General features: G+C 42.2%; 1 protein-coding gene across 5 annotated transcripts in view; it reads right to left on the bottom strand.

The window, feature by feature from the left end:
• WDR20 (WD repeat domain 20) overlaps positions 1 to 20,650 on the bottom strand; it is a gene marked incomplete at its 3' end in the record, with an annotated part of 62,716 nt that extends 42,066 nt beyond the window's left edge. For 3 of the 5 annotated variants that reach the window (XM_081105117.1, XM_081105118.1, XM_081105115.1), the window contains exon 1: positions 20,371 to 20,646. In XM_081105117.1, the coding sequence (XP_080961243.1) occupies positions 20,371 to 20,619 (249 nt within the window). In that variant the 5' untranslated portion in view covers positions 20,620 to 20,646. Of the gene's footprint in view, positions 1 to 20,370 lie in introns of all 5 variants that reach the window. The other 2 variants (XR_013996750.1, XM_081105116.1) reach the window with 2 other exon arrangements.
• Between the last annotated feature and the right edge of the window lie 207 nt (positions 20,651 to 20,857).

Here is a 20,857-nt window from a genome sequence, read left to right as displayed (position 1 = left end):
CAAGAAATCCTAATTGTTTGCTCCTCCCCAAAAGGGGAGAAGAGCCCTGGCTGGTGTGTCTAAATGGTTAGAGTGTCAGCCCATGCACCAAAGAGTCTTGGGTTCGATTCCCAGTATCTAGGCTGCAGGTTCCATCCCTGGCCCTAGTTGGGGTGCGGCCCTGGTCGGGGTGCGGCCCTGGTCAGGGTGCGTGCAGGAGGCAACCAATCAATGTGTCTCTCTCACATCAATGTTCCTCTCCCTTCCTCTACCCCTCCCTCCCTTTCTCCTTCTCTCTTCCATTCTCTCTAAAAAATCAATGGAAAAAATATCCTCATGAGAGGATTAACAAAACAAAAAAGTGTGTGTGTGTGTGTGTGTGTGTGTGTGTGTGTGTGTGGTTTGAAACCTCATCTTACATTTTATACCAGAATAAATCTCAGCAGTATCAAGGAGATATCAAATGTAAACAATGAAACTCAGAAGTACAAGAAGAAACCATGAAGATGTTTTAAAATATAGTTAGGAGATTTAAGTATGACCCAAAACCCATAGCCATGAGAAAAAATTAATACATTTTCCTATTAAAAAATAAAACAAAATTTCTACTTAGAATAAACACCACAAGCAAAACCAGAAGTCAACTAACAAATGGAACTAAATGTCTGCATGTCTGCAACTCAGACTATAGATTAAGGGCTAATCTGCATAAAAGAGAACTCCTACAAGTCAATAGAAAAACACACACCAAAATCCTAGTAGAAAATGGTACAGGGCATGGACAACTCACAAGAAAAAGAATACAAATGGCTCTTAAGTATATGAAATGATGCTTAACTCATAGAATGAGAAACACAAACGATGGTGTTATATCATGTCTCATCTGTCAGCCTGGCAAAGATTAAATAATAGCACACTGTGCCAGAGTATAGATTGGTACAAGCTGTGGAAGGCAATCTGTGTCTATCAAAACCACAAACGCACATGTTCTTTAACCCAGCAATCCCACTCATAGGAATTTAATCCTCAGATACACTAACAACATGGCAAAATGATACTTGTATAACGCTATTTATTGCAGCATAGTTTGTAGAGTTACCCACTGGACTGGAGACAATTTCAATGTCCATCAAAGAGGGACTATGGTACATTCGTACAATGGGACACTGTGCTGCCATCAACCAAATAAAGAAGCTCTTTACACACTGACAAAGAATAATCTCCAAAATACATTTTAGGAAACAAACCAAAAAAAGGTATGAAAAAATACAGATGCTAAAATTTGCATTTTTTAATGGAGAGGACTGTATCTGTGATTTTGTAAAACCACAGGCCATGTCTGGAAATATACACAAGACTTAACACTAGTTACTTCTGAGGAGGACAGGGAACTAGGGGACAGGATGAGAAACATCACCGCATGACCTTTGAATTTTGAACCAGGTGGATTTATTACCTATTTAAGAAATCAAATATACCTCTGACAAGTCATCATACCTATGTCCTAAATGAAGATTTTTCACTAAGTTAATCGAGATAAATTCCTTTCACTATTCACTTAATAGTATTTACTGAGCTCCACTACATGTTCGAAGCATTGTGTAGGCACTGGGGTCTCAGCAATGCAGACAGAGCCCCCTCCTGCCATGGACTATAGGAGGGTAATCGAGTAATCAGTGTGTATTGGAGAGTGATGAGGACTACGAAGAAATGCCCAACAGGAAGGGAGTTGAGGGGCTGAGGCGGTGGAGGATGGTAATGCTTTCCCGGTCGGGCAACAGAAAGCTTCTTTGGCAGGCTCACACTTGGGCAGAGATGTGAAGAAGTGAGGGAGCCAGCCTGTGGCAAGGATTCTAGTCAGAGGTAAGAGCACACACAATGGCTCAGAGGGCTGAATGTGCTCACAGTGTGGTAGCAAATCACTCCAGGCATTTGGGGAGAAAGAAGGTGCCAGATCATAATAAGGAAATTAGATCTCGTTCTCAGTGATGTGAACAAGCATCCAAAAGTTTTAAGCAGTGGAAAAACACGATCTGACCTGTACTGTTTAAAAGATCACCACTGCCATCAGAAAACTGTTAGAGGCAAGGGGAGAAGCGGGAGCCCATCTGGAGACCACTGAGATGATCCAAGTGAGAGACGATGCTTCCTTAAACTGAGGAGGTGAAGGTGGAGGTAGAGGCGATCAGGTTCCGGATATAAATATATATATTAAGGAGTTTTTTTTAAAATGTATTTTATTGATTTCAGAGAGGAAGGAAGAGGGAGAGGCAGAAACATCAATGAGAGAGAATCATTGATCAGCTGCCTCCTGCACGCCCCCTACTGGGGACTGAGCCCACAACCTGGGCATGTGTCCCTGACCGGAACTGAACCTGGGACCCTTGAGTCTGCAGGCTGACGCTCTATCCACTGAGCCAAACCGGCTAGGGCATGGTTCTGGATATATTGTAAGGCAGACCCAATAGGCTTTACTGAAGAATTGGAAGTAGACTAGGAAAAAGAAAGAACTCACAAGTAACTCCAAAATATTTAGCCCAAGGAACTTTCTACAATGATCTAATAGGTTCATTAAAACAAAACAAAAAATCACACCTTCATGTAAAGCTCAACTACTCTAAAATAGGTTATGAACACCATCAGCAAAAGCAATGCTTATTTAGATACTAAATTAGGAAGCTGCAGAAGATCTTAAAGTTGAAAAAGAACACATACCTGGGTTTATTCTCTAAATACTCATGGGCATCTACACGGTACCAGACACAATATTAGAGACTGGGAACTTAAATTATTTTAAAATACATAACTAAGCACCAAAAAAGGTTTGGCAGAAAAAACACCAAAACACAAACAGCTGTGGGAGATGAGAATTTTTTTTCCTTACTTGAAGTTTCCAGAGTTTCTATCATAAACATACCCTTAACTTTTAACTTTAATCGGTGGAGGAGGAGCGGGGGGATTATTCCCTTTCACTGCCACCAGTGAAAGAAAAACTCCTACACACCAAACTTATTAGTGATTTGAATGATTACAAGACTTTCCTTCTAAGACAACCAATTTCTTAGCTTTCTTCCATGCACCTCCCTGTTGCCAGTGCTAAGGTAAGATGTATGTGTGGTAGATATGTATGGGGAAGGGGGGAAGAGAGGAGTAAGGTACAGATGAATGGGGTTCACATACAGCTTTTGTTCTTTAAGTACGTTATCTCAAGACAGAGATGAGAAAGATCAGAGATTGATTCTTTGAAATATTTAATCAAATACCAAGTATATTCAAGACAATATGCTTATCATAGTAATCTAACCACATCAATAAACAAGTGACAAAGTCACTTATACATTTATCCATTCATTCAAATATTTATAGAATGCCTATAATACATTAAAGGCGCTGAGTGAGACAAGGAATTCAGCAAAGATCAGATAAAACCAGCTCTCCTGTGTTTGCAATCTAGTTTAGGGGGTGGGGAGAAAAGGGATATTAAACTTCAAATTCAAATTATTTTATTATTGTCATGACATGTGCTAGAGAGATGACCTGGTAGAAGCTAACAGGAGATGTGACCTAGCCTAGGGGTCAGGATAAGAGGCTTGGACAAAAATGACATGAACTAAGATTTAAAGAAGTAGGAATTAAACAGGTGAAGGGATAGGGAGTAGAAGTACTAGGTGTACCAGTTAATAATGGCGGATTTTGTAATCAAAGAAAACATGATAATTTCAAGAGAAACATCAAAAGTGCTTTACTCAAAGTAATGTCCATCACTAGCTACACATTTCCCCCATCTTTCAGGTAATTTGTGGATACCGCCCTAATAGAACTTTTCTTGTTTTGAGGCAAACCGTTCAGAGACCCAATTTTCCACTTCTTCGTATGTTTTGTAGTGCTGCTCACAAAGTGCGTGTGCCATCAATCGGAACAAGTGGTAATCTGAAGGAGCAAGGTCTGGTGAATACAGCGGGTGGGTTAATACTTCCCAGGCAAGATCTTTTAACGTGTCTTTAACTGGTATTGAAGTGTGTGATGGTGCGTTATCATGAAGCAAAATGACTTTGCCGAGTCTTCTGCCCCATTCTGGTCGTTTCACGATCAAAGCATGGTTCAAATTGATTATTTGTTGTCTGTAGCAATCAGTATTAATGGTGTAACCTGGTTTAGAAGCTCATAATACACCACACCTTCCTGATCCCACCAAATGCAGAGCACTGTTTTCTATCTGAAGCGATTTTGGCTTTATAGTCGATGTTGATGGTTGACCTGGATCAACCTATGATTTTGTGCATTTGGGATTCTTAAAATAAATCCACTTTTCATCGCTAGTCACAGTTGGATGCAAAAAAGACTTTCTTTAGTGCCAATGAATAACATTTTACTGATGACTTTTCGGTTTTCCATTTATCTTTCGTTCAGTTGATGTGGCACCCATTTTCCTTTCTTTAAAATCTTTCCCATTGCTTGTAAACAATAGGAAATTGTTTGCTGAGCAACGTTTAATTTTGAGTTTGACACGTATCTTCTTCCAATAATGCCTGTAATTATTGGTCCTCAAACTTTTTCAGTTGACCTGGACGTTCCTTGTCTTTCGCATCAAAATCATCACTTTTAAATCATTTAAACCAGTGTTCACAAGTATCTTGAGATGGAGCATGTTCACCATAAGCTTCCCGAAGTATACGATAACTTTTTTTTCAAAATAAAGTAATGAATTAAAACTTCCCGCAAATGCTTTCTTGGCACGAAATTCAACATTTTTAAGTGAGAAAAAAATCTATGATATTAACACCTTCAGCAAATTTGACATATGAAGTTTTGAAGCTTGCTGTCAATACAACAAAATAGCATACATATCAAATTGCATATTTATCAACATGTGTAACTCCATCTATTGAAAAACATCTGCATTATTAACTGGTACACCTAGTACATTCCAGGAAAAGGAAACAGCACATAAGAAAAATCGGTGGCAAAGGAGAAACCAAGATGGCGGCATAGGTAAACACTGGAAATTACTGCCTCCCACAAAAACTTCAAAAATACAACTAAAAGACAAAACAGACATCATCCAGAACTACAGGAAGGCTGGCTGAGTGGAAATTCTACAACTAGAAGGAAAGAGAAAAGCACACTGAGACTCAGAGGAGGTGCAGAAGTAAAGTGCAGAGGTACGGAGGTGCACACAGCAAGGGCTGGCAACTGAGGAAGCAGTTGTCTTTTTCAACCGGGAGGAAGTCACAAGCCCCCGACTGCTCTGAACTCCAGTTCCAGGAAGTCTCTGGGGATCCAGACTCATACAGGGAGAAACTGGACTGTCTGGCAGTGGGCAGAACTCAAGGACAGCTTTCTCTCAGAGGTGCTTACAGCGATTACCAGGACACTGAGACGCGGGGCCTCTTAGGGCAAGGCTGAGGATCAGCCGTAGCTGTTTGCTCCGCCCTGTTGATTCCCTGAGACCCCGCCCCACACCAGCTGCGGCAGAGGCTTCTGCATATGAATGCCCTGGCCCTTTGCAATCTGAAAATTACCTAACATACTGCAGCTGGGCCAGACAGACCCAGAACTTCCAAGAGAAGGCCCAAGGCATTGCTTCACAGCTGGGCCTCATCTGGGCACCTCCAAAACCCAAACAAAGAAGGGGAATCTGCAGATCTCTTCATAGCTCCTGCTGGGTAGCCTCAGGCAGAGGCTAGATTAGCACCTCCTTAGATCCAAGAGCCAGTGTACCCAGTGGTCAGAGTGGGACCATCCAGATTACAACTCCTCAGATCCATAAGGGACACACTCAGGGGGAAGACTCAGTGAGCACCAAAGCCCCACTGAAGCAAGTCTTGCCCCATAAGGGTGTCTGCAGCACAGAAGTTCTCCCACCGTAGACACAGCTGACTCTCACAGCCAATTGGCCTGGAGGTCAATTCCTCCCAGTGATACCTACAACAATCAAGGCTTAACTACAACAAGACGGTGCACAAAGCCCACAAAGGGGTGCACCAAGAGTGTCCACCTCAGGTAATTCGGGAGGCTGAGCCACTGGGCCCTATAGGATACCTAGCACACAAAGCCACTCTACCAACACAGGGAAGCATAAAAATGCGGAGACAAAGAAACAGGTTACAAATGACAGAAATGGAGGAAAGCAAACTACTGGATATAGAGTTCAAAACCACAGTTATAAGGTTTTTCAAGAATTTTCTAGAAACCACCGATAAATTTAGCAAGGCCCTGGAGGATATGAAAAAAGACCAACTAGAAATTAAGCATGCTCTGACTGAAATAAAGAATAATATACAGAGATCCAACAGCAGACAAGAGGATCCCAAGAATCAAGTCAAAGATTTGAAATACGAAGAAGCAAAAAAATACCCAACCAGAAAAGCAAAAAGAAAAAAGAATCCAAAAATATGAAGATAGTGTAAGGAGCCTCTGGGACAACTTCAAACATACCTACATCCGAATTATAGGGGTGCCAGAAGAGAGAAAGCAAGATATTGAAAACCTAGTTGAAGAAATAATGACAGAAAACTTCCCCTACCTGGTGAAAGAAATAGACTTACAAGTCCAGGAAGCGCAGAGAACCCCAAACAAAAGGAATCCAAAGAGGACCACACCAAGACACATCATCATTAAAATGCCAAGAGCAAAAAAGACAAAGAGAGAATCTTAAAAGCTGCAAGAGAAAGACAGTCAGTTACCTACAAGAGAGTACCCATACGACTGTCAGCTGATTTCTCAACAGAAACTTTGCAGGCCAGAAGGGAGTGGCAAGAAATATTCAAAGTGATGAATACCAAGAACCTACAACCAAGATTACTTTATCCAGCAAAGCTATCATTCAGAATTGAGGGTCAGATAAAGAGCTTCACAGATAAGAAGAAGCTAAAGGAGTTCATCACCACCAAACTAGCATTATATGAAATGCTGAAAGGTATCCTTTAAGAGGAGGAAGAAGAAAAAGGTAAAGATAAAAATTAAGAACAGCAAATAAATATCTATCAACAAGTGAATCTAAAAATCAAGTGAATAAAAAATCTGATGAACAGAGTAAACTGGTGAATATAATAGAACCAGGGGCATGGAAAGGGAGTGGACTGACAATTCTTGTGGGGGTGCAGGAAGAGACTGGACAAAAATCGTACACCTATGGATAAGGACAGTGAGGAGTAAGGGCAGAGGGTGGGGTGGGAACTGGGTGGAGGAGAGCTATGGGGGGAAAAAAGAGGAACAACTGGAATAATCTGAACAATAAAGATTTAATTAAAAAAAAAAAAGAAAAATCGGTGGCAAGAAGGGTAAGGTTTGTTAGAAGAACTAAAAGGAAGCCAATGAGAAAGATACAGTAAAGGGGAAAGAGGATAATAAGGTAATTAGTGCCAGCTCATGCAGGGCCTAGTTGTCCATGCTAATATTTTTGTTTTTAATACTAAACACAACAAGAACCACTGAAAGATGTTAAGCCTGGGAGTGACAACCAGATTCCCATTTTTAAAGATCACTCTGGCCACTACATAGAGAATAAATTAGAGGGCAGCAAAAGCAAAGCGGACCAGTCAGAAGGCTGTGTGGTGTCCAGGCAACATGATGAGAACAGTGAATACAAAAGTAGATGTATTCAATATCTACTTTGGAGGAATTTCTGATGGAGTGAAAGTAGGTAGAGGAGGGAGGGAAAAAGAGCGTGTCATGAATAACAATGAAATAGAAAACATTTAAGAGGACCAGAAAGACACATTGAAAACAAAATTGCATAAATACGTTGAAAATAAGGGGTAGAAAGACATTCCATGCAAATGATAACAAAAATAAGCTGATTTTCCAATCTTCAAAGTAAAATTTTGGGCAAAAGAAGAGATAATGAAAAAATACAGTATACCAACATGAAGAACAATCTACAAAGAGTAACGATTCTGAATTTAATATAAAGCAAAAAGTGACAAAGAGAAATGGACAAGTCCAGAATCAGTGAGTACTGAACAGACGTATGCAGAACTGATAGATAAAGCAGCCACAAAAACTGTAAGGCTATGGACAATGTGAAGAGAGCATTCAAAACTTGATCAAACACACATACACAGATGTCACCCTGAGCCTGGGTGCTTACATTCTCTTAAAAATACATGGAACATTTCACCCAGCCAGTGTGGTGCATTGGTTGAGGGTCGACCTCTGAACCAGGAGGTCTCGGTTTCTGGCTCAGTTGCCAGTGGGGGGCATGCAGGAGCCAGCCAATCGATGATTGTCTCTCATTATTGATGTTTCTATCTCCCTCTCCCTTCCTCTCTGAAGAAATCAATAAAAATACATTTTAAAAAAAAATTCTATGATCATATAATGCAAATACATTAATCAAGAACAAAATTAAACAACATAAATAGAAACTAAAAAAAAAAATGCCTGCTTAGAAAAAGAAAAACAAACAAACAAAAAAACCTGGTTAGAGATTCAAGGGAATAAAAGTGTAAGTAAAATACTTAGATTTTAGTGACAATGATATTACCACATATCTAACAGGGAGACTGTTAAAGCAATATTTAGAGGGACTTCTACAGCCTGGAGCACATCATTAAAAAGAAAGGCTGAAACCTGTTTTCCATTCAGAGAGCTAGAAAAGGAACAAAGGAAATCTTAAAAAAAAAAAAAAGAAAAGAAAAGAAATAAAGGCCCTAACCAGATAGTTCAGTTAGTTAGAGTATGGTCAGGGTTGTAGATTCAATCCCTGCTCAGGACATATACAAGAATCAACCAATGAATGCATAATTGGAACAAGTCAATATTTCCCACTCTTTCTCAAGTCAATGTTAGAAAAAGAAAAGAAATAAAGGTAACAAATATGAACAAAACAAAACAAAAAGATAGTAGTTGACTCTCTGAAACAAAATTTCAACTGACAAACTCTAGCAAGTTTGTTAAAAAAACAAACAAAAAAAAACTATGAATGAAGGACTGAAGCTCAAGCTGAAGACTAACCCAGGCATTTGAGAGCGGCAGCAACCTGAGTGTTCCTGTGACTTCGGAGCAGGTCCCAGCTCTGCATAGGACAGTCATGGTTCCAACCAAGTGATGCCCATTACCTATGATCCCAGACAGATGGTCCAGAAAATAAAAGCCAGCAGAAGCAGAAGAAACTGGCCAAAGTCACCATCAAGAAGATGGTGACAGAACTTTGCTAGAGCACATGTAGTATCAGTTTTAATTGCCTTAATAATGGATTCCTGTTCTCAAGGAAATACCCACTGGATTAATTTCTTGCAATAATATCTTTCTCTCTCTCTCTCTCTTTTTTTTGGGGGGGTGGGGGGGGGGTCATAAACAGTTTAGGAACAAAAGATACAGATACAGTAGAGACTTATAATAGGAGTGACAAAGGGAAACAGGGCTGTTTTAAGGAAATCCAGAAAAGACAAGGGAGAGAAAAAGAACTGGCAAAGGCAGAAGTAGTGAATTGCCAGAAAGATGTGGACCAGATCCCCGGCCAGTGTGGTATAGTGGTTGAGCATTGACCTATGAACCATGAGGTCGAGATTCGATTCCCGGTCAGGGCCCATACCCGGGTTGTAGGCTTGATCCCCAGTGTGGGGTGTGCAGGAGGTAGCTGATCAGTGATACTCTCACATCATTGAGGTTTCTATCTCTCCCTTCCCCTTCCTTCCTCTCTAAAATCAATAAAAATATATTTAAAAAAAATAAAGATGTGGACAAAAAAAGGTAAAAGTTGAGATTGTCACAACAAGGAATGTTTCAATAAAGAGAAGAGTATCAGCGGTGTCAAGGAAGCTGGGCTGCACAGTGGCCAACGGATTTGGCAGCATGAAGCTGAGCAGCCAGTACCCTGGAGAAATAGAGCGGTGGTAGCCAAGGTCACACTGAGCAGAAGGACAACTGTTTCTATCTGAATTAGCAATTCTGGAGCCGAAGCCACTTCAGCTGATGATAAGACCCGGAGTATCGCCACAGGAGAGAGCCAGAGGTGGACTAGAAGAGACCACGGACAAAAGCCAGGTGCTTGACGGGCTGTATGGTGGACATGAAACTATGCAGGAAGACAGCAGAACTCCAGTGGAAAGAAAGGCTGTGAGGCAGATACCAGAGTCTTCAATGAGCAGAGAAGGCCAGAAGTCAGTATACAGTCACGAGGAAGGAAGAAAAGCAGCATGAGTCTATGGGTAGAGGCTCCAAAGGACGCCAGGGGAGTGGCAATGGACCTGGGCCTGGTCCAGGGCTGCACTTGCACTCCAGTGGCGCGACTCTGTGAAGCTTTTCCAGCTCAACCTGTACCCCACTCCCTGAGCTCAATGGGAAATTCAACTGCCACATCAGGGAAAGCCCTGAGCATAACACCCCCCATTTATTAATTAGCCGAGCTAATAAAGCCCTTAGTTTTGCTAGCTAAGCGTACACCTATTCCAAAATCCAGAGAGGGGAAAAGAGCACTGTAAGGTGTGCAATTCCTATATTTAGTGGGAAGAAGGGACACTTTTTTCCCAGGACATCAGGATAAGGATGAACATAGCTTCCAAACAATGCCAGCACCAGGAGATCAAAACACTATACACAGCCTCCTCCTGGGACAGCTCACAACTCTAAATAGCACAAGACCTGAGGCTGTGAAGAATGTCTCAGAGCCTCTCGAGCAATGCAAAAGGCACTGGCAAGGCTATCTGTGAGCTTTGATAACTAACACTGACCATATGTGGCCTATGACAGGGATTTTAAAAATTAAATTACTCAAGTAAGTGCTTAGAGGACTCTAATCTCAACCGATTCATTCATGTAGAATCAAATACAATGTGCTGCCTACTATGCACAGGTACCACAATGGGCATGGACGAATAAGATGGTTTCCACTCTCCAGATTCACAGGGTATGCCTAGCCGGTTTGGCTCAATGGATAGAGTGTTGACCTGCAGACTGAAGGTCTGTGTTTGATTCCAATCAAGGACACATGCCTGGTTTGCAGGCTCAATCCTCAGTTTAGGAGGCAGCCAATCAATGATTCTCTCATCATTGATGTTTTTATCTCTCTCGCCCTCTCTGAAATCAATAAAAATATATTTTAAAAAAGATTCACATGGTAATGGGGAAGACAGAGTCAAACAAAAAATTCCAAAACTGAAAAGTTGTAAAGGCACTGATAATAGTCAAACAGCAAGAGCAAAGAAAAGAGGTTTACAAATGCAGCCTAGGCCAGGCTCAACTTGCCAACTCGAATGCACTCTATTTCCCTTCTTTACTGCTGCATCTCACCATGAGCTCCCCTTAATGAAAGAACTGTGTCTATTGTGTCTGAGTCCCCCGTACATAACCTAGTGTGCGACCCTCAGTGTAGTCTGCAACTCTTGGTTTCCTACCCAGTGTCTATCTATAGCAGCAGTTCTCACCCTGTGGGTCGCGACCCCTTTGGGGGTCGAACGACCCTTTCACAGGGGTCGCCTAAGACCATCGGAAAACACATATATAATTACATATTGTTTTTGTGATTAATCACTATGCTTTAATTATGTTCAATTTGTAACAATGAAATTGGGGATCACAACATGAGGAACTGTATTAAAGGGTCGCGACATTAGGAAGGTTGAGAATCACTGATCTATAGATTTATTCTCCTGTCTGGTATCTACTCACTGCTCCAGAGAGGGCTCCAGACCAATCAGGGTACTAGATAATCTAATCCCAATTGCTAAAGGTGCGGGTTCGTCAATCAGTGCACCATAGCATTTCCTTGGCCACAGGAATGGGCGGGTAATCCAATCTGGGCAATGCATCAAAGGAGGTTTGCTGGGGGCTTCTGTGTAACAATCCTCCTTATTCTTCTGAGAAAGTGACAAGAAACACTGTTCACTCTCATCCTAGATAATGGCTTTCATTCTGTTCCATGCCTACCACCATTCTGCCAACAAACAGTGGAAAACAAAACCAAGCAAATCTCAGCAAACAGAGCTGGAATCCCAATCAAACCAAGCCTGAAGCCCACAATACCTCTGGAACTTTCAATGACATAAGCCAATGCATACCCCTTAAAGTGTAAATCAGTTTGAGTTGGGTTTCCTGTTATATGCAAACCAAAACATCCCTAACATAATATATTCGAGGTATGCTAAACCATGAAGAGCACTAGTGAATCATTCTGTCCACCAGCTTTTTCACAGCACATGCTAATGTTCATCTCTTGCTTCCAAAAAAAGTCCGTTAAACCTAATTCTCAAATATTAAAATGTAAATCTTTTCTGTTACTTAGACTCTGGAGAATATCAAGTGGTTAACACCTAAATAATAAAACTATGGGTCAAAATTATCTATAAATCTATATATAAAAGCCTAAGCGACCGTCCAACAGTTCGACTGGTAGCTATGATGCACACTGACCACCAGGGGGTAGACGCTCAACGCACCGGCATGGAAACATGGAACAGACTGATGAATCTCAGAGGGAAGTGGGGGAGGGGAGGGCAGGAAGAGATTAACCAAAGATCTTATATGCATACTAGAGGCCCGGTGCACGGATCTGTGCACCGGTGGGGTCCCTCGGCCTGATCTGCGGGGATCAGGCCAAAACCAGTAGTCCAACATCCCCCAAGGGGTCCCGGATTGTGAGAGGGTGCAGGCCAGGCCGAGCAACCCCACCAGCTGGGCCTCTAGTTTTATAAAAGGAAACTTGTAAATTTAACTACAAAAAATAGGAAAATTCTTGGTGGCAAAAAACATATATATGTACACACACACACCCCTAAGCACAGTTACAAGACAGAAGACAAACTGGGAAGAAAAAATCTGTAATTCATATCTCAAAGAGCTAATCTCCCTACTACACAAAGAGCTCCTTTTTAAAAATCAGGATATCAAACAATCCAACAGGAAAATGGGCAAGGAATATAAAAGAGAGTTCACATAAGAAGAAATACATTTCACTCTTAATATATAGAAAGATGCTCAATCTCTTTTGTTATAAGGGAAAAACAAGCAAAAACTACACTAATTTCTCACCCATCAGATCAAATGCAAAAGTCTGACAACACACTGTTGGTGAGGCTGTGGTGACACAGGTGCTCTGTCCAAATATCCACTAGCACAGTCCCTCTCCATGGAGAGTAATGTGATGATGTCTATCAAAATACACATGACCTAGCAGTACCCTCTAACCCAGCAGCACCTCAACCTCCTCTAGAAATGTATCCTATAGGAAAAAAAAAATGCATCCTATAGATACACCTGCCTCTGTGCACATTACTACACATGCAAAGTTACTTACTGTAGCACCATTTGTATTTTAAAAATTAACAATTAAGAGTCATCTGGTTAAATAACATGACACATCCATAGTATGGATTATAAAGCAAGTGTGTAGAAGCTCCCCACTTATTAATATGGAAATATCTCCAATCTATATCAAGCCGAAAAAAATAAGGTGCAAAATACCTTTCACAGTATGCTCCTTCAGTGCCTTCTACTGTGTTACAATTATCAGTACAAAAACACAAGCTCCTTACAGACCTGAAATCACCTTCAAGTTATCCACAACAAACAGCAATACCTTAAACACAACTTGATGAACGTACATAACTCCAATGTACATAACTTGATGAATGAGGTGTTTTTTTTAAAAAAACAAGACATACCTTATCTATTATTGAAAACAGATGCCAAATGTTTACAGGATAAGGTAACTTGTCACTGACAGTCTCAGACCACTTAAAATGTTCTGAAAGTTAAAACTGAAAATGTCTACCAATTAAAGTTATTTCCATTTTTGATGTCCACTCCTAAATAACCAAACAGGACCACATTTCATATCTCTGCACAAACTAACCTCATTAAATATAAATAAAACCAGTGTGGCTTAGTTAGTTGTGCATCATCCTGTTCACCAAAAGATTTCAGGTTCAATCCCAAGTTGGAGTTTGTACGGGAGGCACCTGATAGATGTTTCTCTCTCACATCAATGTTTCTCTCTCTCTCTCAAGTCAATAAAAACATATTACCCGGCTGGCATGCTCAGTGGTTGAGCATTGACCTATGAACCAGGAAGTCACGGTTCAATTCCCAGACAGGGCACATGCCGGGGTTGTGGGTTCAATCCCAGCATGGGGCATGCAGGAGGCAGCCGATCAATGATTCTCTCTCATCACTAATGTTTCCATCTCTCTCTCTCCTTCTCACTTCCTCTCTAAAATCAATAAAAATATATATTTAAAAATATATTAAATATAAATATGTAAATAAGATACCAAATACCAGACTACAAAAATCTCCACATTTATTTTTAAAACAAGATTCTTTAGGTATTTGGCCAAACTAGTCAGTGGCAATATCCACTAACTATGTTTTGATTCTTGCTCAAGTTTTCTACCAGAGCACAATAAACATTAGATGAACTCAATGATAACAACAACATAGGTGACAAGTTTTTTGAGGGTGGACACTCTGTCTACACCCAGCATCTAGAACAGTAATTCATATCTGGTAAGCATGCCCCATAAATATTGGCTTAAGGAATGGCATTTATGACTATCTCATGGATTTCACTGACATATTTGGGAGGTCCTTGCCATTGCCGATATCCACCCATGGAGTCTTTCAAAATCTCATCATCATTCTGTTTCAAGGTCAAGAAAACCGAGGTACATGAGTTTCTCAAACCTGCTGTAAGTGATCAATTAAGATGCCTTCCCCTCAGTATATGAGATTCTACAAATAACTAAATCTTTACTACTTCAAAAGTCATTGAGTAGCCCTTAATGGAAAAAAATTCTACATTTCCACTCAATTCCACATGTGCCCTACTAAGTACAAAATGTCTCCAAGTAAATTTGCTATAAGAAGTTCTAGACTTCTAAGCCTCTTTCAAACTATGAATGGTGAGCACAGAGAAATAAAAATTACAAATGGGGAGAAAAGTGTGAAGAACATGACCTTCTCTGGAGCAATCCCGTGTCTAAAACTAGTCCAGGGAGGGGAGGGGGGCTCTAAAAGGCATCCAGTTCACCCTCCGCCACAAAGCATTAATTCCTCAGTCACCAACAGGTGGTCCTGCAGTCTTTGCCAAAGAGAATATTTTCCATACCGAATGATCATTCTCTCCCAACTCAATCCATCACCATCCTGGATAAACTCTGGCTCTAAAAATATTTTAACTGTTCCTAATGGACTCTCCAGACCCTCGCTCCATCTCAGCATGGTGAAGACAAAGCTTTTTCCAGCATAAAAACCTAGAACAGTGATGGCGAACCTATGACACGCGTGTCAGAGGTGACACGCGAACTCATTGTTTGGGTTGATTTTTCTTTGTTAAATGGCATTTAAATATATAAAATAAATATCAAAAATATAAGTCTTTGTTTTACTATGGTTGCAAATATCAAAAAATGTCTATATGTGACACGGCACCAGAGTTAAGTTAGGGTTTTTCAAAATGCTGACACGCCGAGCTCAAACGGTTCCCCATCACTGACCTAGAATCACAATGTGTTCAACTTGCCTTCACTATACTCCACACTTCCCAATTCCCATTCAAGAAGGAGGCAATGAATCCATGAAGATATCTTCCCAATAGAAAGATGAATTTATTTTCATTTAAAAATGACTGCACTGGCCAGGTAACTCAGTTGGTTAGAGCTAGCCCTAGGTTCCGGGTTTGATCCCAGGTCAGGGCACATATAAGAAGCTACTAATGAATGCATAAATAAATGGAACAATTAATCAATCTCTCAAATCAATAAATATTTTAAAGTGTAAACAAATTATTGAGCATAGAATCATACAAGATTTAAGAGTTGAAAAAGCCTTGCAAGTCATGTAATTCTGTGTCCTATCTATTGTAAAAATTGTTTCAATAACATCTCTGGGCAGCACATTTGTGACCTGGAATCTAAGATGGGGAGTGGAGAGAAAGGCTCTTTGACTTGAATGCCAAGTAATTCTGAGTATGTATCGCTTTAAAGAGGTGTTTGTTAGTACATAGATCTGGTAGGTAACATTGTTTGACAGAAGTAGATCAAAAGTAATCTGTGCCATTACTTCACCATCACTTGCAACACAATTCCCAGTTGTAAGAAAGCTAATTTGTAACCTATTAACAATAATTTCCAATGCCTTTGAAAAGATATGAGCTACTAAAAATACCTATTACTTTTGGGCTCAAAATTGAATAGGTTTTTCAGCTTTTAAAGATCTTTTTAAAGTATGACATAGATGGACATGGACGTTTTATTGTCATTTACTCAACAAGTACAAACAGTAAGGGCCTACTCTATGCTGGCCACTCTGCAGGGCCCTAGGAGGACAGAGAAGGCAGAAAAGACATGTTTACGGAAAAGACAGGTTATCACCCAAAGAATTACAAATTTTAAAAAGTGCTATAAAGGCAAAGTACAAGATGCTCTGAGAACACGTAATAGGGAAAACAACTGATCTAGCCTGCAACTGGAAGGATTTGCAGGGGGAGTAATGCTTCCTTCGGCTGGGAACTAAATGGTGGCCATTCACATTTATGTAAAAACAGGTCTCCATAAAATGAAAGGGTTGGTCCAATAAGCCCAACTACCTTTGGCATCTGCATCCTAAAACAACCTTTAAAAAAAAAAAAAGGAAAGCAAAGTATGCTATAAAAAGGCTTGAAAGCTAGTAGTTGAAAGTTCTTTGGGAGAGGGACACAGGCTTACTCATCCTTGGATACCCGACATCACCTAGTACAGCGGTTCTCAACCTGTGGGTCGCGACCCCTTTGGCAGTCACAGGGGTCGCCTAAGACCATCCTGCATATCAGATATTCACATTACAATTCATAACAGTAGCAACATTACAGTTATGAAGTAGCAACGAAAATAATTTTATGGTTGGGTCACATGAGGAACTGTAAAGGGCCAGAAGGCTGAGAACCACTGACCTAGTGTAATTATTATGTTAGTCACTCAAATCTTTGTTGAAATTATTAGTATCAGTATTAAACCAATGTTTAAATTACCTTTAGTTAAGCAACATAAATTCATAAAACTACATCTCCTCACACACGGAACCCCATTTCAAACCACTTCGATTGTGAGATGATGCTTTCATCTACCTCAGAGGATTGCTTTCAACATTCAATGAGATAATATACGTCAAAATGCTGGGGTAAATTCTGAAATGCTCAGAGTATATGGCATCCTTGTGACTCAAAAGCTTGATCAGTCTCTTCTCATTAGGACAGTGTTTTAGATTCAGCGGTTTCCTTGTCCTTACCATGAGGAAGCCCTAACACAGGTCTGCACGTGCTCTAGCCTTGGTTTTCTCTGAGGCTGCACAACCTCTGAGGTCCTTTCTAGCTCTAGAACCTGACCTGTCAATGTTTTAAAAGGGCCAAAATTACAGCCCTCAGCTTAGATGTTAGACTACCTCCTCATCCACTCCCTTCCCCACGACTTCATACTTCCTTTCAGGAAGTTTTTTAAAGAGTCCTATTTTTACTTATTTTATAAGCAGATTTAAGTTGAATGTATTCATCCAAATCAGAACTTCTGGATGATCTGAAAAATTGTTGTGAAACTTTATACGCCCCTAAGAAAAAAAAATTTTTTAAAATAGTCAAAGATCAACGGAAGGACTTGTATGCATGCATATAAGCATTACCAATGGACATAAGACACTGGGGGGGGGGGGGTAGAGGGGGCCAGGGGATTGTCAAGGGCTGAGAGAAAAAAAAAAGGACACATATGTAATACCCTTTGTAATACTTTAAGCAATAAAACAATAAAAAAAAGTAAAAAAAAAAAAAAAAAGTCAAAATCACCAACTGTCAAAAACAGATTTACAACTCCTAACCCCAAAAAGTAAATTTTGGCCCCTGCCAGTGTGGCTGGCTCAGTGGTGGATTGTGACTTATGAACCAGGAGGTTATTGTTCGGGTTCCATCTCCAGTAGGAGGTGTGCAGGAGGCAGCCAATCAATGATTCTCTCATCATTAATGTTTTTATCTCTCCCTCTTCCTTCCTCTATGAAATCAATAAAAAAAATATTTTTAAAAAAGTAAATTTTGGTTTCTGATTAAGAAACACTATCTGCCTTATTTTAAAATCAGAAAACAGTCACAAAAACAATCACTTATACTCAAAAATAATAAATGCAAACTCATTCATGAAAAAAATTTTAATTATAATGGCTAGACAAGTTGAAATGTCTACCAAATACAGTGGGGCCTTGACTTACGAGTTTAATTCGTTCCGCGACGGAGCTCGTAACTCAAATTACTCGTATGTCAAATCTTAAAGTGAACGAGTGAGACACGTGATGCTGTGATGTTGTGGCGTTCACTGTGACGTTCGCTGCGCCAACTAGCGGTGGGGTATCTGAAGCTGGCTCGTAACCCGAATTTTAGCTCGCAACTCAAAAGCAAAAAATCGGCCGAGAGGCGGCTCATATCTCGAAAAACTCGTTAGTTGGGACACTCGTAAGTCAAGGCCCCACTGTCATGTAAATGTATTACAAGATATTACCACATGAAAATGAAATTTTACAAAAAAATTAAAGTGCCCAAATAAATTATGGTGCTAAAGGCAAATTTACATGTTCAAGATTTTGTCTGGTTTAAAATAATGTTTTGGTGTAGTTTTGAAAAGCTCTCCTAGTTTTACCCTTCATTAAATAGTATCCCAATAAGAGAGAATGCTGTTTCCATACTTCCAGGCAAGAGACCTGTTTTTACGATGCAAACAGGGGCTACCTGATCCAGATAAGGTTTCCCACTAGAATGCTTCAGAAATAATATATGTTCAAAGAAAACTTTAACAAAACAAAAAAAGGTAACACCCTTTTTTTACACTAGTAATTGCTAGAAAACTGAGTTTTTAAGCACTTGCTTATTTTTATGTAAGTGTTAACTTAAAATTCTAAACTTAGCTCCAGAGAAAAGGCTGACTTGTTCAGTCCTATCAATGTCAAGAGAGCAGCTCTGTTTGACAGTTACTCTTACTGCTTATTTTAACTCTATTTTACATCTACTGAGTGTTTCCGGGCTTAAACGTTCATTCCAGTCATGATACTATAAGTTAAATGTGTGGATTACACCATTCTCTTTTTAAAGAGGTGCAGACGGAGAAGTAAAATAACTCGTCCAAGGTCAGTGCCAAAGCTGGGATTAGGACTAAAACTTCTGCTCCTAGACTACCAATGACTTCACATTCTCCCAATTCCAAGAAAGAAAAAATACAGTCAAGCGGCTTATTGTCAGCCACTTGTCACAGCATATCTCAAACACAGCGGTACACTTATAAACTCTCAACAAAAAAGATTCACCTTGAACAAGTAAGACAACTTGCTCCATTTAGATACAGTACTGTCATCCCTGCTGTTCTGGATGCATTCAATCTCAGAGCCCATCCACTCTTCAATATGCACCATTCCCTTGCACACTAACCGCGCATGGATAAGTTAACCGGCCACCGCCTCTCCCCGCGCCCGGGCGCGGTGGGTGCGCTCATCTCCTCCGTCTTCCGAGAGTCCAGCCAAAGACACCTACCTCTAAAGCAGCTCTCCACGAGGACCGGGTTACGTTGCTAACGAAAGAAAAGCTCCTACACTAAGTTGCTTCTTTTAAAGAGGTATTTTTAAAGGATGATGACATGCTTCGCGGAATGACGGTGAAGTCGCCCGCCAAGAATGGTTCCTGTCAAGTCGCTTCTAAGGCACGGCCGGCCCTCCCCGGGTGGGACACAGCCTGACTCGCTGGGCGAGGCTGATTCGGGCACGCTCTCCCCGAACCCTTGCGGACCAGCCCGGTTCGCTGCAAACGTCACCTGGACCTCGCCCTGGGCTCGCGGGCCACCCCACGCGACCAGGCACAAGCGGACCCCCTGCAGCATCCTCTCCTCCGAGGAAGGCTCCGCCGGCGGAGACCGTGACAGCCGCCCTCCCTCGGGGGCTCTGCAGGGAGCGAGTGTTGACACCAGAAGGAGAGGCTCCGAGGAAGTGTCAGTGCGGCGGCAGGTGAAGCAGCCCGTCGCGCCGGGCGGGTCCCTTCGGACCCGGGACTCCGGTCCTCCGCTCCCGGCCCCAGCCGCCCGTTCTCTCGCCCGGAGCGAGACTCGAGCGCTGCCGGGAGGCGAGGCCGTCTCAGCCAGCAGACGGCCACCCCACCTCTTCCGGGGACTCCGCAGGCCCGCTCCCGGGCCGTGTCAGAGCCTGGCGGCGCCGGCCGGACCCTGCCCGACGGGAGGCAGCGGCCCCGGGGCCTCCCAGACGGGACCCTGCACCCCGGGCCCGGCCACCGCCCCCACCCTGCTCTCCAGAACCCCCCGTCCTCAGGAGCACCCCAGTGGAGTTGCCGGCCCACTCAAAAGTAAGCGCGACGGTCACCCTGGCCCCCGCGGTCACCGCCCTGCTCCCGGCATCTGCCCACGCCGCCGGCGGCCCCGGTGACGCCCGGGTCGGTACCTTGCGGACCCCCTTGTAGATATAGAAGTAGAGCTCCCGGCCCACATTGAAGCAGAGGCGGTCACCGTTGCCAGACTGATCGTTGAGGTTTACGAAGGAGACGCGGACAGGGTTGGATCCCTGCGAGTTGAAGGGCACCCGGTTGGGCCGGCTGTACTCCGAGTTCGGCAGCAGCTTGTACAGACCTTCCCGGGTGGTGAATTGGGTCTTAATCTCGTTCATCTCCTTCCCTCCTCCCTCCGTCGCCATCTTGGAAAGCAGCGTTCATCCTGCCCTAAGTGCCCGGATCACGCCCACCGCGCAGGCGCCGTCCGGGCCTCGCGCACTCCCCCCGCCCCTTCCTCCTGGCCCCGCCCACCCGCGAGCCGGCCCCGGCGGAGGCAGGCCGAGGGGCAGGGGCGGGCTTGTTTACGGCCCGACTGCGCAGGCGTGCTCACCTGGCGCGCTCCACGCCGCGGGGGGCCGCAGGCTCCGCCCCTGGGCGCGG

This window comes from Myotis nattereri, assembly GCF_964212035.1.
Source record: "Myotis nattereri genome assembly, chromosome: 1".
Lineage (NCBI taxonomy): Eukaryota > Metazoa > Chordata > Mammalia > Chiroptera > Vespertilionidae > Myotis > Myotis nattereri.
The sequence above is the reverse complement of the archived record's forward strand: the minus strand, read 5'-3'. Positions and strand labels throughout refer to the sequence as shown.